At 44.1% G+C, this 15200-nt stretch overlaps 2 protein-coding genes across 2 annotated transcripts in view; both read right to left on the bottom strand.

Moving 5' to 3' along the window:
* Positions 1 to 13623, bottom strand: part of LOC306801031 (cytochrome P450 2D14-like) — a 28240-nt gene extending 14617 nt beyond the window's left edge. Inside the window, exon 1 of the mRNA XM_079303655.1 lies at positions 13574 to 13623. The gene's annotated coding sequence lies outside the window, so the exon portion shown is untranslated. The remainder of the gene's footprint in view (positions 1 to 13573) is intronic.
* Positions 3374 to 13658, bottom strand: LOC306801033 (cytochrome P450 2D14-like). Its single transcript, XM_079303661.1, has 9 exons — positions 13268 to 13658; positions 10294 to 10465; positions 9414 to 9566; positions 8655 to 8815; positions 8362 to 8535; positions 6461 to 6602; positions 5678 to 5865; positions 4661 to 4802; positions 3374 to 4532 (listed from the first exon to the last, which is right to left on the bottom strand). Exons 1-9 carry the CDS (start codon positions 13478 to 13480, stop codon positions 4354 to 4356), a joined length of 1524 nt encoding a protein of 507 aa, XP_079159787.1. The 5' UTR covers positions 13481 to 13658; the 3' UTR covers positions 3374 to 4353.
* Between the last annotated feature and the right edge of the window lie 1542 nt (positions 13659 to 15200).

The following is a 15200-nucleotide window of genomic DNA, read 5'->3' as shown; positions in this document are numbered from 1 at the left end:
TGGTTTGAAAGCAAAATCAATGAGAGACTCCAAGTGAGAAATACAACTTAATATGAAAAAAGAGAAAAATAAAATACATGCAAATAGCACAAAAGAAAAACCACTGACAGAGTTAGAATACAACCTGACACCCCGTTAGTTAGGGTGGTGGTAGCATCCAGATGAAGTGGTCTTGTTGAAGCAGTGATCCTGTAGAGAGATCTGGTAGCTCTTGTCCTCTGGAAACCAGTAGGAAAAGGCTGTCTTGGTGTTGTAAATCTCAATTTTTATCTAGGTAGGAAATGACTGGCTCCTGCACTTGGCTGGAGCATCTCCCGGTGGGATCATGTGATTTTATCACTCATGCAGTGGGATTCAATGGCCCATTAACAGAAGATATCTTCCTGGAGGAAGGATGTGGGTGGGAAAAATAAAGAACATTGCCCCATCTGTTTTTTTAACAGATGACCCAATAGCAGAAGATATCTCCACAGAGATAAGAATCACTGCCACACCTGATTTCAGCAGATGGTGATAGAACATATACTTTTGGGCACATCTTTACATTTTAGCCTAATATAATCTGTAGGGGAGCTCTCCTCATGCTTTTTTTCTCTTTTGAGTCCTTTCAGTAACTCAGTACTGATCTACAGCACATGTGGAACCCTAGAGGAAGCAGCAGCCCCACAGCACAGCCCTGTTAAAGAATGGAGTGCACATCAACAATTGCACTGTGGTTCATCAACCTAGCAGCTGTATCCAATGGGTGCTGTCATTAACTTCACCTCACTGAAGATTCAAGACAGTTATTATCATCACAGAGGTAAAACTTTGAGTGGCTTTGGTAAATGTTTGGGATGATAACTTGCAAATGAACTTGCTCATGAGTTTTATAGCATTTAACCTCTGACCAGTGGCTCCAAGTATCTAATATTTCCTAGGGAGTTCAGTGCTTCCTTCCAAAAGAGCCCTAACAGTATTTGTTTACTTCACTGTGTGAAATTCAACTCCTCTTTTCATAAAAGTGTTTGCTATTGCACTTAAGTCCTTGTACCGTAGACTTAAAAGATCTTCTCTGCTGTTATGGCAGAGAAAGGAAGAGTGTCTTCAGTCACATCAGACCACATGCTCTCTCAAAATGGAACCTTGAAAGGTTGGTCAATTATTTATTTTTCTTAAGCCAGCATTGCTCCTGTGTCTCATGGTTTCTAGTCACTACATCTGGCTTCTTGACTGCCCACTTCTTCTTTCCGTATTGGTGTTGCTGTTGAATTGGGAGTATGGTTCCAACAACCACATTTGTTCCCTTCTTCTTTGGCACAGCTTTTCATGTCTGCTCAATAACTCCCCAGCATGGGTACTGAGAGAAAAGGGAGCCTGTAATCTGAGTAACCCCAAGAGCTGTAGCTAAAAGCAGCTGTCAGGTTCTTGAGTCACTTGGTGTCAGAGTTGCCCCCTGCTTGCCCAAAGCCACCTGAGAAGTGGTTGTTCCCATTTATCTGCTCTTGGAAGGCAAACGTGTACCTACTCCTGTTTTATATACTGCCAAAATCCTTTTCACTGCTTTGTCCTACAGTTCCTCCTGGGCCCCTCCTGACTTTGTCTACCCTGTCCTTAAAAACATGCCAATGCTGGAGCCTCAAGGTTTCTCTGTACACATCCCTGAGGAGTGCTGAGTTACAGTCCTCATGGGGAAGAAAGCCTCAGCACTTACAGGATAAAGCAATGTTTATTTAGGCCAAAAAATAAAAAACAAGTTGGAGTGTAGTGCAAACATCCAGGGCTGCTCACATGTGGTAGAGCTCCAGCACCGAGTTACTTGCTGAAAACCTGTTCTGTCTGGTGAAAGAATAAATTCTCCTTATCCCTCTCAAAAGGGAACTAGCAATTCCTGGTTCACTGGATGAGGTGATGGGGTAGGACACAATCTCCTGCTAGGCTTCAGAAACTGTTACAGAGCCTTCCTATTCTAGAAAAATTCAATACAAACCCCCTTTCTCTAGGTGATTTCAGTTAACAGCAGAGAAATGAACCCTGCTGATGTTTTAATGCACAAGGATTTATTTGCCTACTGATTTTTATATATTCTCTGTGAGAAATTAGGAAGACTAATGCCCAATAAAAAACATAAAGTCAACCAAGTCATAGCCTGAAATTGCAAGACACTGCATGAATACACGTGTGCCTCAAGCACAAGAATATTTCTGTGAGTACAGTGGCTTTTCTGAAGGCCTGCCCTTCTCCTCACAGAGCTAACATCTAGAGATGGGGCTGCAGGCTAAGCACAAAGACCCACAGGCAGGTTGTGTTGTGGTTATTCAGCAGACACCCCAGGGTAAGTGATGGGATAAATGCCATCCACCGAAAATACACATCGGCCAAACTAGGAAATTACAGCTCTTCAAACAGATCATAATCACTTGCACATGCTCTGGGTTTGTCTAGTCATTGGGCTCCTAAGATGCTAGAGAATCTCTTTGCATGGATTTTTTTTCTGTTGTATAGAACTTTATTTGTAATAGAAGGCAGGAACACACAGTCAGTTTGTCAGGGATTGTGGCCCGCATAGAATTTGGACAGAAAGTCTTTGGGTTGCAGGGTTTCCGTCTCGTGGAAGTACCTCATGACGTGAGTCCTCTGCTTCCAGACATGAATGGTCTCTTGAAGCTCCATTTTCCCCTGCACACACACAGAAGAATTTTAGACTAGCTGGTAGTGAGAGCCCAAGTCTAACCACACAGTAATGTGACAGTTATTTGAATGCACTTGAAAACACCTGTGAAAATAATAACTGCTTAAACAGTTCTGTACTCCTAGAGCCTGCATGCACTACCTATACTAATATACTGTTCCTGCCTTGGGACTTGAGTTGATTTCTCTGCAGCACAACTTCTCTGCCCTGGGAAGAAACAGGCAAGAGACTGTGTCACCTGTCGAGGGCCCCGCCTGCTGAGGCCGCGGGTCTTCATCGCCCCTCAGAGCCCGCTGCTCCCTCAGGGCAGGGCTGGGGCTGTGATTTGGTACCATCAATGTGTTTCCCTTTGTCCCCGGAACGCTGCAATCGGCTGCTGTTCGGTCGTGCAGCTGGGCTTTCTCTCATACAGCTTTGCATGCTAGAAAGACAGTGCCTACTCTAGCTATACCCACGTTTTTATCCAAAAAAACGAGTGCCAGGACTTCTCTAAGTCCTCTGTAAATACACTTGGGTATGTGCTGGCCCCTATCAATCCGAAGAAATTCAGTTCTGTGTCATTGAACAGACCAGAAAAGTTACACTGAAATGATCTTGATGGAGGCAGGTGTGGTGCCGGGTGTGAGAAATCTCTCAGGTGAGTGAGTATCTGGGGCAGGAGCATGGCAGGACTGAGGCGAACGCAAAGAGGGGGGTGAGAAAGAGAATTTCACATCACTTTTATTCTTTCAAGTTATTTTGTAGATGAAAAGCATAAATGTGCAGTTCCTGCTGAAGTTCAAATCTTAATTATATTTGTAAGTATTTGCATAATTCAATAGCTTTCATAGCTTCCAAAATTACTAATATATAAATTTACTACTGCACATGTGCACCCAATTTCAGATATTTTATGTTTTTTTAGTGGTGGTTATACATAGGAGCTTCTTTTTGCTATTATCTCTTTAGATGTGGTAAGAGAGCTGTTGCTAATTTCAACATCAACTTTCCTTTACATCTTGCAAAACAATTTGTCAGGAAGACAAATTGCAGGAAGAAAGTGAAAGATAACTCTGAAATCTATGGCCATACAGATTCAAAGAGTGTAACTCCATACATTTGTGAGTTCCAAACCTGCCCAAGAGCTGACTTGATGTCATGGAAAAAAAAAAAAAGAAGTTTTAATTCTACACACCAGCAATTCTCTTTAAACATATTTATTGAAATTTCTGTATTTCACAAATGATCTTCTGTGTCTGAAACATCATATAGATTATTTATGTACTCCTTGGTGTTTACTCCTTCTGGAAGCATTGTGTGATGTAAGGGTTGTTGGGATTAAATTTTTCTTTCTTGAGGCTATAAATTAAGACAATGCAGCATTTGTTCAACATACAGAAGTATGTAGTAAACAGGAAGGAATGAAGGGAACATGTATGTCTTGGATGGTAAGATTTTCCTGAAGCGCTTGTCTGAAATTACATTTTAATGTCACCTTGTTGTTGAAGCTGAAGGTCTCTTGCCTGATTCAAGAACAATGTCTAGAATGAAGCTAAACAAGATATTGGTCTAGATCCTTACTTTACACAGATGTGGCCTTCTGCACAGATTTGAGATTGAACTTGGCATGATCCTGTCTAGACCTGCAACATTTCTGACACAGTTTGTGTGGGTGATGGTCTGTGAGTGAGAGTGGTGTGCACTTATCTTGGGAGAGCTTGCAACAGGTATGGGTGTGGAGAGTTGGTGAGTGCAAAGTGAGCATCCTCCCGTGGCCTGGGCTGGTCCTCAGGGAGCACAAAAGTGAATTTCTGCAGGAGCGTGGTAAAGAAGAGAAAGAGCTCCATCCTGGCCAGCTGTTCTCCTGGGCAGGCACGGCGACCTGCAGGAGAGGGAATAGGAAGAGTCTGTCAAAGAGGGCAATAATCGATGTTAGAACGGCCACAGGGGGAGCAGATCACCCTCCTGCCGTGCTTCTGACTTGCAGCTGGATCCTCCTCTCAGATTTACCTGCTGAGAAGGGCAGGAAGGCCTCTGGTTTCACAAACTGCCCCTTTGCATCCAGGAAGTGTTCGGGGTAAAACTCATTTGGTTTCTTCCAGACTGTCTCATCCTTCAGCACGGAAGACAAGTTGGTGATGATTGTCGTCCCCTGTACTCCCCGACAAGAGGAAACAACTTAAGTGAGAACAGCAGCGTTATCTTGGCACAACAAAGCAATGCTGGTCCCTCTTTAGTCCGTGTCTCCCATCTAATACCACCCATTTCCACTTCTGCATCTAATTTGAAGCAGAGGTAAAGCAGGGTCCTTTCCCAATGGCATATAGTGCCTGCCCTACACTCAGAAGCATCTGAACTTTTGCAGTTTGTATCCCTACAAAGGCTGTTGCATGCAAATGCCAATTTCACAGTTACACAGTGGAAACAGCCTCTGCTTCTCAGATCCTCCTGGACCTGTTTTACAGCTGCAAACTCCAACTTTCACAGGGACCATGGAAAATCGCAAAGCTTTCTTGTTTCACATGTCAAGGTTCTAAAGCACAGGAGATACCACTTTGCTACAATAACATTACAAAAGTGTCCCAGGCTTGAATTCTGCCACTGCTGCCAGGGCAGCTGCTTGTCACAGTGGAACTGATCTGAATGCCAATGGCTTTTGAATGGCTTCAGAAGTTAGAATTTAACTACTACCATCTCAGGAAAGCCAGTAAGCTGTGTTGAGTGCCTCCACAGAGCCTGTTAGGCTTCTTTTGACAAGCAGTGAATATCGTGGCTCATGGAGAGGAAAGGAAACCTTTGCACCAAGCTGCCAGTGCAGTTGCGTTCCCACACGACAAGCATAAGCCTAGAACACAGGTATGACCATTGGCCAGAATTTAGCATTTCAAAACATCCTATTTTAGTGCTGTAACACTGTGACTGTAATTGGGGCTGGAAGTGTAATGCTGCAGGGTTGGATGGGGTCATCCCCATGCCTGGCATCTGCACAGGGAAAGGCTGCTGTATTGCTTATCTGGTCATGGTCACCTTGGGAATGAAGAAGCCTTGCAACTCAGTGTCCCGGTACGTCATGTGAGGTAGCCCAACAGGAGAAATATCCCCACAGCGTTGCACTTCATGGATCACAGCATTAGTGTAAGGCATGCTTGCTTGGTCCTTCATGGTGGGGGGTCTCTCTCTGCCAATCACTTTATCAATCTCTGCCTGGACCTTGCCTGAAAGCAGAAGAGATAAAGAATTAGAGGACCCTTAGATAACCAGAAGCAGCAGGTACAAGCTGAAGAAAGACTGGCTGCATGAGAGTGTAGGCACTCTGTGAGAACAGGACAGGAGATGGAAACAGAAACCAGACACAAAGGCATTTTTCAGTTGACTGGTAACTCTGTATAACTCTTCTTTGCTCATAGCATCTCTAATAAAGGCCTTGCCACTTGACATGCTAACTTACCCCTCCTCTATGCAGCTAGAAGGGTACCTGGGCAAGCAGTATGAGAGAATTTAAAGCAATCAGCCTCTATTCCAAATCCTGGAACAGGGTACACTGACCACTGCAAGCCTCCAGGTGAAGCCCTCAAAATGAAGGCAAGTGCAAACTTGCCTTTTGAACTCCAGTCTTTTTATCACGACTACTCCCCTGGCAGAAGAACTGTTTGGGAAGTGTTTATCCTGCGTTTCTGCTATACCAACAATCGCCAAAGCTACTCCTCATTGCAAAATCCATGGATTGCTGTTCCTTATTGTGAAATCCTTGTGGAAAAATTAGTCTTGAAGGGAAGATTTTACACTTCTGAAAGCAAGTTTCTGACTTACTCTGTATTTCTGGGTGGAGAAGCATATACAGCAATGCCCACCGCAGAGTGGTGGAGGTGGTCTCAGAACCAGCTACAAACAAATCCATGGCCACCAGACGAAGGTTTTTATAGTGGAAACCATTCTCTTCAGCTGCCTTACCCTGTGGAGAGCAAAAAAGTGAGTGATTGGAGCTGGGCTTTTTCCTCAGTGAGAAGAGCAGTATCCAGAGAAGTGCTGAGAAGCACTAGGTCTATTTTTTAGCATGTGTTCCTGTTTTTCTTTGGGAGAGTAGAGCACAGCAGGAGCAACAGTCTGAGCATGACTCAGGTACTTTGTAATGCTGTTACCTCTTGTATTTGGTATTTGAAGGTCCTCAACCACCTCCAGTATAATCAGAGAAGAATGCTACCCCAGCCTGCAGGACAGAACTAAATTTCTTGGGCTCTCAGCTCAAACAGGCCTTTGCCACTCTCTGTGACATCTTCCCCCAGAGGAGGTGGAACACAGTTATTCAGGTTTGATAAAAGGCACAGAGTAGAGAGGCGGCTGCATAGATGTGGCAAATGCAAAATTAGAATGATTTTAAGCGGGATATCTCTAGCTGTGCATGACACATTCTCGCTGCTCCTGCCCTGCTATTTTCTTACAATTAAAAAAAAAAAAGGATCAGGGTTATCAGGTTAAAGGATTATTGCTGCCTATTAAATCTCCAATGCCACTTTCAGCAAAACTGGTCTCTTATCCAAAAGCTAATTGAGCTCAAATTTGTTAGCATATGAGAAATGACAAGCTCTCTGCATGAGTTCATCTGTTTGTCTTTTCTAATCTTCTTTATACTTCCATTTTCTAGGGACTAGCTTCTGTAAGTTATTCTGTATATTTAGATGCTGTTTTAATATGGATAGCAATTAATAATGCATTTAAGACTCAACTGTTATTCCAACAAAACTTCTCAGACAAGGGAGTTTGGGACTGATTTGACCACAATTAACTCAGGAGAGGGATTTATCAGACTGGCTTATCAGGTGATGTTAGTGAACAGAAGGGGGTGACGTTCCTCTGCCCATGCGACCTGGGGGAACACAAGGTGTGGGCTGGAGGTGCTTGACACCCACAGCATGGTAGGGCTTGTTATGCAGAGAAGCAGTCCAGCCTGAGGACGTGGATAGCAGAAGTGATTTGCAAGCAGAATTTCCTAATACTTCACATCTGGCCCTTGAAATCTAGTGAATCCATGTGCAGAAACATATGGCAGATGGACGGGCTGACCCACATATCTTTGATTTTACACTGACTTTTGCCTGGTTGAACTCAAGGAAAGACTCCTTTTAATTTCAGTGGAGTTCAGATTTAGGCCTTCCTCTGATGTTTAGAGAACTAGTCCTTAGCAAGCCATTCAAAAATACATATCCCAGAGCAGCCACTAGTTTCAAATCATAACTTGGTTTAAAGACAGGCTATGGATGGGACAATGACACCAAAAATTCAATTGGTTGCTCCAGTTTTGTGAACAATTTTGAGTCATGATTCATTCAGGCACTGAAATTACACAGAATTTTGCATACTGAGTTGTTCCCTGGTGCAAACTTAGGACCATTTAGTGAATTCTCAATCATTACCTTTTTAAAGCTTTCATAGTCTCAAAATCTGGAAAGACAGATATTCTTATATTTTGATGGAAATGTGTAAGCAAAAAAATGGAAAAAAGGACATCAGCAGAGAATTTGGTATCTTAAGACAATAAAAGTACTTATGGCATGAAGAATACATTTCTTCTCAAGAAATGAGATGTGGAAGGAAAAAGTAGTAAATGAGTTGGTAAGAGGTTTAGTGCAGCTCTATGAGGATGTCAGCTTCACAAACTTGAATAGACAAAGAAACTATTCCTGACCCCAGAGGGTCTGCCGGTGTCACCCTACCTTCTCCATTTCCTTTAAAAACACATCTGTGATATCTCGAGTGTAAGCAGGGTCATAGGTCTCCATATGCTTCTGTATGACCACATCTATGAAGTCCATTAACTCACTCTGTGCTCGAAAGGCTCTCTGTGGCACTCCAGGGATGCGCAACAGAATGGGCACCACGTTAAGAAACTGGGGTGTGAGAACCAGAGAGACAGAGAGAAGATATGACATGATGCAAAAAAGGGAAAATGATCAAAACACAATTCTCTCAAGCAATAGAGGGCAGCTTCCTACAGCTTGTGGTTTACCTGAGGCAGGAATCCAGCTTCTTCATCCAAGGAATTTTGAAATAACTGTGAGAGCTTGTTGAATGTCTCATCACCGTAGTCAAAACGGTCTCCAAAGACAATGTGGCAGATCATGTTGCAGACAGCATTATTTAGAGGAACATGTATGTCAAAAGGTTTACCTGAAAATGGAAATGGAGACCAAGCCATGAAGCTCAACAACACCAAACAGCTGGATTTCATCTGTCAGCAATGAGAGTTTACAAATGCCACCTTGATGATACCAGGAGAAAAAAAAATCAAACCACTCAAAGCATCATGCTAAGAAGAGAGGAGCATCTCATTCTTATTAATATTTGGTTGATCAATGTTTAAAGAGGAAAACTCTCAAGAAAACTAGAGTTGCAGGTTTGTTCTGTGACTTGATAGGCAACACTTTGTTCTGTTTCAAGCTGCTAACTCTCAGCTGCACTTTTATTGCATGTGATAATATCAATATGTTCCTCTAAACTACACAGAGTTACAGAGCTCTGGTAATAATTGTATTTTACCTCTCTGTGTCTAATTTCCTATTTGTTTACTGTTTCAATGGATTAGTGTTACAGCAACCCCCCTGGGTGAAGCAGAAGTGGCTCCAAGGAGTGCACATAGACCAGAAAGACTGCATCTGCATGGGAAGAGAGCAGTGCATGCAAACAGGAGTGGCAGTAGTATTACATCTCTCTGCAACACTGTATTGCCTTTCTCTGTGATTTCCCCATCCTCATGGATATCACAAACCTTCTTCAGACTTGATGGCAGAGCAAAGAAATCCAGCTTCCTCTACCACTCGCTCCTCCAGGGATTTCTTTCCCATGCCAAAGTTCCTCAGCGTAGTGAGTGTGAATCTCCTTAGCTCCTTCCAGACGTGGCCGTATCTTGCTACAACAACCCCTGGAATTGTGGGTGAGCAAGAAACATCAGATACCTGACTTGTACATCAAGAGAATTTTGCAAGAGAACAGCAATTGTGAGTCTGGAGGTACAGGTCTGTGTGCATAGATAAAACACTCTGACCTTGGGCAGCTTGTTCAGACAGCAATTCTGAAATGGATCTCTTCACCTTCTATCGCCTGTTCCTGGCTTGAACAGGTGCAGGGAGGATTCAGTGGGAGCAACAAAGGCTGCTAAGGGTAAAGGAATTGCCCCTCCAAACCATTCAGAATTGTTCCCACAGCTTGTGTGAACCAGGTGGCAGCTTGTGCCACCACATAGGAGCCGAGGATGTGATGTGGGCAGGATGCAGGAAAAGACTCTTTCCTCAATGAAAGTCACCATGATGTTTTGCAACAACTTACATGTAACATTTTGCATAAGCATATTCTCTTACATGAGCATCACGAGTACTAATATGTGCGTGTTGGGAGCTGGCAGAAAAGTTGTACCACTGGTAGTATCCTCACACAGCTGAAGAAGGGTGTGCTTGCTGGAGTCATACTACAACCACTAAGGGGAGCCCCCATTTAACCAAATCTGAGTTTGTTGCCCCCAAATGGTGCCAGACATGCAAGGAGCTTGACCAGGGAACGTGCAAAGGTGCACTATACTGATAACATCTTGCCTCTACCCAATCCTTCTCATGCTAGTGCCATCAAGAAATGTCCATGTTTATGGGACTTGCCTTCAGAATTCTCTCCGTAGCCCATATGTTCATACACAGGAAAGTGTGGCCGGTCAGCGAAGTCCTCTGATTTGTGGACCAGGGCTTCCTTTACTGTTTTATACCCATTCAGCACTACCACATTGGTCCAGCAGTTTTGGAGACTGAAGATGTTTCCAAACTTCTTCTGAAGCTGTCAAGATAAATGAACATGTCCCTGCAAATGAGCTGAGTGTAACATCAGAAATACCACCATATCCTTCCTTAGGGCCTTTACTATTTAGAGAATTTCAAGGTACTTTTATTCAGAGATCTTCAGCTGATCTTTGATCTTTATCTTTGCAGTGCAACAGCTACAAACAGTGCCAAGCAGCAGCCGTAGGAGGGATCAATGCCCTGTAGATGGAAAAATTTAGACTACACCTATTCTGGCCAAACCGTTGTCATGAACATAATGCAAGTTCTTTTAATTGTGTCCAGAACCTTAATCTGAAAGATTAAGTCAGTTTTGAATTCATCTACTTCTGCTGCAGGAAATATTCCGTGACAAGGGTGGGAAATGCAATTCCACAAGGCAGTTTCAAGTCAACTTTCTCCCTAAAAGGAATGTACACATCTAGTATGACAGGTTACTAGCACATACTTTTATACCTGCTGTGATCTGTAGGCCTCATAAAGCTGAGTGCACAGGTAATCCTGTCAGCCATACACTCACCGTGGGAGCTGGCCATGGAGCAAAGTCTTCTCCAGGTAGACAAGCCCTCTAACAGGACAAAGAGTCTTGGGAAGGCAGGACAAAGCTCCCCTGCTAGTCAAGAACATTAAACAAAGCTCAGAAGCACTTTGTTTAAAGGCAGTGCAATAGTAGCAATACCCCACAGTTTTCTTTTACTTTTCTCTGTATTGTTTTGTTGTTGTTGCTCTTTAAAAGCTAAGATTCTTGATTTCTGCACTGTAGCATTGCAAGGAATTTAAGTACTTAATATGGTATTTGCAGTAGGGTTGAAAAGGGAATTAGCATTTCACTGGCACCTGGTCAAGATTGTGGTTGGAATGACACAGATGTGATGTGATTTGAAAATGGTAAGCTTTTGGACATTGTGCAAACAAATAATGCAAATGCTATATTTAGTGTTCTTCTTGTCAGGTTTGGGATGGGCAGCTGAACAGCACTGTCCTAGAAAAGAGGCCTTTAGAGTTTGCAGCCTGAAGCACAAAACACCTGTGGTTTATCTGCTACAAGCTGTGAAAGCTGTGCTTTCCCTGTGAGAAAAGCTAAGCCCTGACTTTGAATTGGAGTGCTACTGAGATTTTGGACATTGCTGCTGGGGCAAATGCCACAAGCTGGTCTCCTTAACTGGAACTGTCACATGTCCACAGGCATGCTTCAGTAACTCGCGGGGAAGCCTGCCATTCCTCCAGCCACATTACCAGCCCACGGATATTTGTTTGTCTTGCCTTGTCTGTAAATTCCCCTGCTCTTTGCCTCCAAGCCTGCCCACATGTCAGGCTGGCAGCCAGCTCTGCAGCAGCAGCTGTCACTTGTGGGAGTCCAGGGTTTTTTCCTGGCTCCTTTGGGGGTGCAAAAACCCCCCTGGCAGACCCCTCAGAGACCCCTGAGTGCTGCCCAGAAGCTGCAGGGGCTGGATTTGGCTCCTTGGGAGAATCTGCCCACATTGAGAGAAGAGACACAGAAAATAATGATGAGTAGAGTGTAAATTAGAATGTTAGAACGTAGATAAATAGGTTTTCTTGAATGTTTATGATAAGGGACACGTGGCCAAGATGGAGAATTTGGGGGGTGGACACCTTTTCCTCCTTCTTCTCCATGTCATCCATGTTGGGTGACACGTTGGCCTCTTGAATTGGTTGGGGTCAAGGCTGGACCATTTAATAAAATTGTATTGTATTGGTAAAATTTTGTAAACATGTAATACGTAGTACTAACTATATAAGATAAGCCCTGCCTTGACCAGGCAGATTCCACCATGGATGCCAGGCTGAGCAGACCGCTGCTTGCCAGGCAAAGTGTCCCAGAGATAAGAAAATATAAACTGTCCTTGGAAAAAGAGAAAACTGTCTCCGGCAGTCTCTCTTCGGCGGCTTCGGGGAAAACCAGGTTTTGAACCATCCTTCGTGACCCTCTGGGGTGATCTCGGGGCAGAGGAGGAACCCCAGACTGGGACATCACTGAGGGCACAGCAGTGGTCTCCCATGAGCTCATACAGAGGTGGGCAGATAGAGGCTGGTGTGTGCTTATCTCTTTACCTGTGCAGGCCAGGTCAGACTGAGCAGTGACTTGCGTCATCCTGGACTTGGGAGGGGGCATTGACCTTCAGCTTTGTGCAAGGGTAGTGGTACTGAAATTGGCCAAAAATTAACTTTCTAATATAATCTGAAGTACTAGAAAACAGGAATTCTTTTTGGTAGCACTGGACTCCTCTAATAAAAAGAGTGTCATGAAATTTCACAATAGTGTATTTACTCCATCACAATCACCCATATTCATTGCAACGTGCATCCCAGGTACTACATAAACAACACTTTTCCTAGGACTTACCTGAACGCATCTGCCTCCTTCTGCAAGTGCTTTTATGGTGCTGGAGGGTCATCTAAAGGTGTTTCTGGGAATCCCTCAGTGAATGCTTCAATACTACTGGTGACCTTTCCTTGAACTTTTTCTTTGGTCATGTGCTGTTGTTCTTGTTACATAACTGCCAGAGCACCCACTATACTCCTCATTATATGTTTATCCACTGTTTCCAGCTATGTTTATCATCCTGTGTGCATAGTTTTTTCTTCTTTTTTATATATATATATATATACTTTTTTTTTTTTTTCTCATTTGTCTTAAAGCTCTATCTAGCAACTTCAGGGAAAATGAACATTCCTATTCTCTGTATTTTGTATCTCTAGCTGATGCCGGTGTGACCCACCCCTCCTGGGCCCACAGTGGATTGCATGTGGAATGTTTTGTTCAGGGGCTGCCACTCACCTGGTTGAAGGAGTGATAGGGTTTGTGGAAGTCAATGGAGAGCATGGTCCCGACGAATGGCAGCGAGGCTGGGCCTGGTGGGTAATGGCTCCACTTCTTTCTGCGCTTCATGAAGTCAAGCAGTACAGTAAACACTGTAAGAAAAATTCCCAGTATAGAGATGTTGCTCCAGACTGATGACAGCTGGGACCCCAGCCACAGGAGCAATGCCATTCTGAAGTCTGTCTATCCTTGACCTTCCTTTTTTGACCCAAACAGCCACTGCCTCCTTTTGCGTTTTCTCCTCTCTCTCTTGCTCGCCCTGACAGCTGCCCCTTTCTCCTTGCTTCCTCCTCTTCCCCACACGGCCTTTTTCTGCTGCTTCTCTCTCCCTGCACTTGCTGGCTTTTGAACATGAAACTAAGCTCCTCCTCTGCTCTGTTCAGCCTTAGGGGAGTGGTGATGAATGTCATCTTTCTTCCTCCTCCTTCTCCAAAGCCGGAACTCAGAGGCCTCTGTTGGTGCTGGAAGTGGTGGCTGGTGCTAACAATGCCCTCAATGGGGCAAGGCTGGGTTTGCCCTGGCTCCTCTCACAGACAAGAAGAAGGTCACTAGTAACCAGTCTTGCTGCATTCTCATGGAGTGATATGGAAACAATTTGTTTAAATGTGTGTCACCTTCTTGTTAGTACAAGCAAGTGAAGGAAGAAGCAGCTCCTAAACCAAGATCATACAGGTTTCTGTTTCCAGGCTAGGGATAGGTTCCATTTGAACTTCAGAAAGTTCAGGTTGGATCAAAAATTCCCTTACAGAACGCACTTACTACAGAAATTAGCTTAAAACAGTCATCTGAGAGTTTAAAAATAAGTTATGTTTCCAGGATTAAAATTTTTTATCAAACTCCAAATGTCAGTCAGCACAATGGCCTCGGTTTTGTAGAACACAGCTCAGCTGCAAGGAAAAAGTCATACGTATTACAAGGTGCCCCAAATATCCCATCTTTGGGGAAGCAGTAATGCCAACACAATTATGGAGTTAGTCAAAGTATTTCCTAAAGCAGCACAGCTGTGTGCTCCTGGTATCTGTGCCATAGGAGATCAATAAACCCTGCTCTTAGGACAGCCAGCCTAGAGAAAAGAAGCAGTAAACCCATCACAGCTTGATCTCTGATCTCAGTGGGATCAGAGGAGAAATTCCTAATGGAACAGTTGCTGCAGTGATAGAGAGCTCAGGCTGCCAGGCAATGCACCTGAAGATGTTGTTCAGGCAGTGCTGGTGTGCAGCCAGAGCCTGAAATGCCCTTTTCCCTGGGAGGGGAGGCACCTCCATGCTCATTATCTGTGTGCTGATGTCACCTTGCTGGAGTCTCCACAGCAAGATCAGTTTAGAAAGCATCATGGCTTATCAGGGTTCAGAGTTTGTCCCCAGTACTTTTAAACAAACATGTGGAATGGGAAACAGTGGGGGGAATTACAGCTCCTACACAACTGCAGAATTGTGATTTCTTTTCACTTACAGAGAAATGCTGGGGTAGTTGGCACACCTGGAAACCTGCCACAATGGGCACAGTGTCTTCAGGAAGAACAGGCTGGAAAGAGTGAGGAGTGGTTGTGTGCTGTGCAAAGGAGTGCCCAGAACTTGGCCATGGGAGAGGTGATGGGCTGTCTGTGGACAAAGAGAAGGGGGCAAAGCACTATGGGGAGTGTTGTGCCAGGCAGTCACTACTGACTTCTTGGGAAAGGAGAGGAAGTCAATAGAGCCATCCCACACAATCACAGGCCTTAGGGCTAACTCTCACACTGGGTTTTAACCTAAGAGCTGCATGCTCAGGCACAGTCTGGGTGACTTCTGGAGTGTGCTCTAGACAGCTTCATGACACAGGGGATTGATAAGGCAACTGGAGGACACGCTGTGCTGGGTTTGCAGTTCATAAAATAGGAAGAATTGTTTCAGTG

This window comes from Erithacus rubecula (assembly GCF_903797595.1).
Source record: "Erithacus rubecula genome assembly, chromosome: 4".
Taxonomy (NCBI): Eukaryota; Metazoa; Chordata; class Aves; order Passeriformes; family Muscicapidae; genus Erithacus; species Erithacus rubecula.
This window is presented reverse-complemented; position numbering and strand designations above follow the sequence as displayed.

Coding starts and splice junctions, on each gene's coding strand:
- LOC306801033 (XM_079303661.1), bottom strand. CDS start 13,480: ATGGCATTGCTCCTGTGGCTGGGGTCCCAGCTGTCATCAGTCTGGAGC. Junction 8,536..8,654: donor AAGCTGGATTCCTGCCTCAG/GTAAACCACAAG, acceptor CTCACACCCCAG/TTTCTTAACGTGGTGCCCAT. Junction 4,533..4,660: donor CTTCCTGCCCTTCTCAGCAG/GTAAATCTGAGA, acceptor CCTCTCCTGCAG/GTCGCCGTGCCTGCCCAGGA.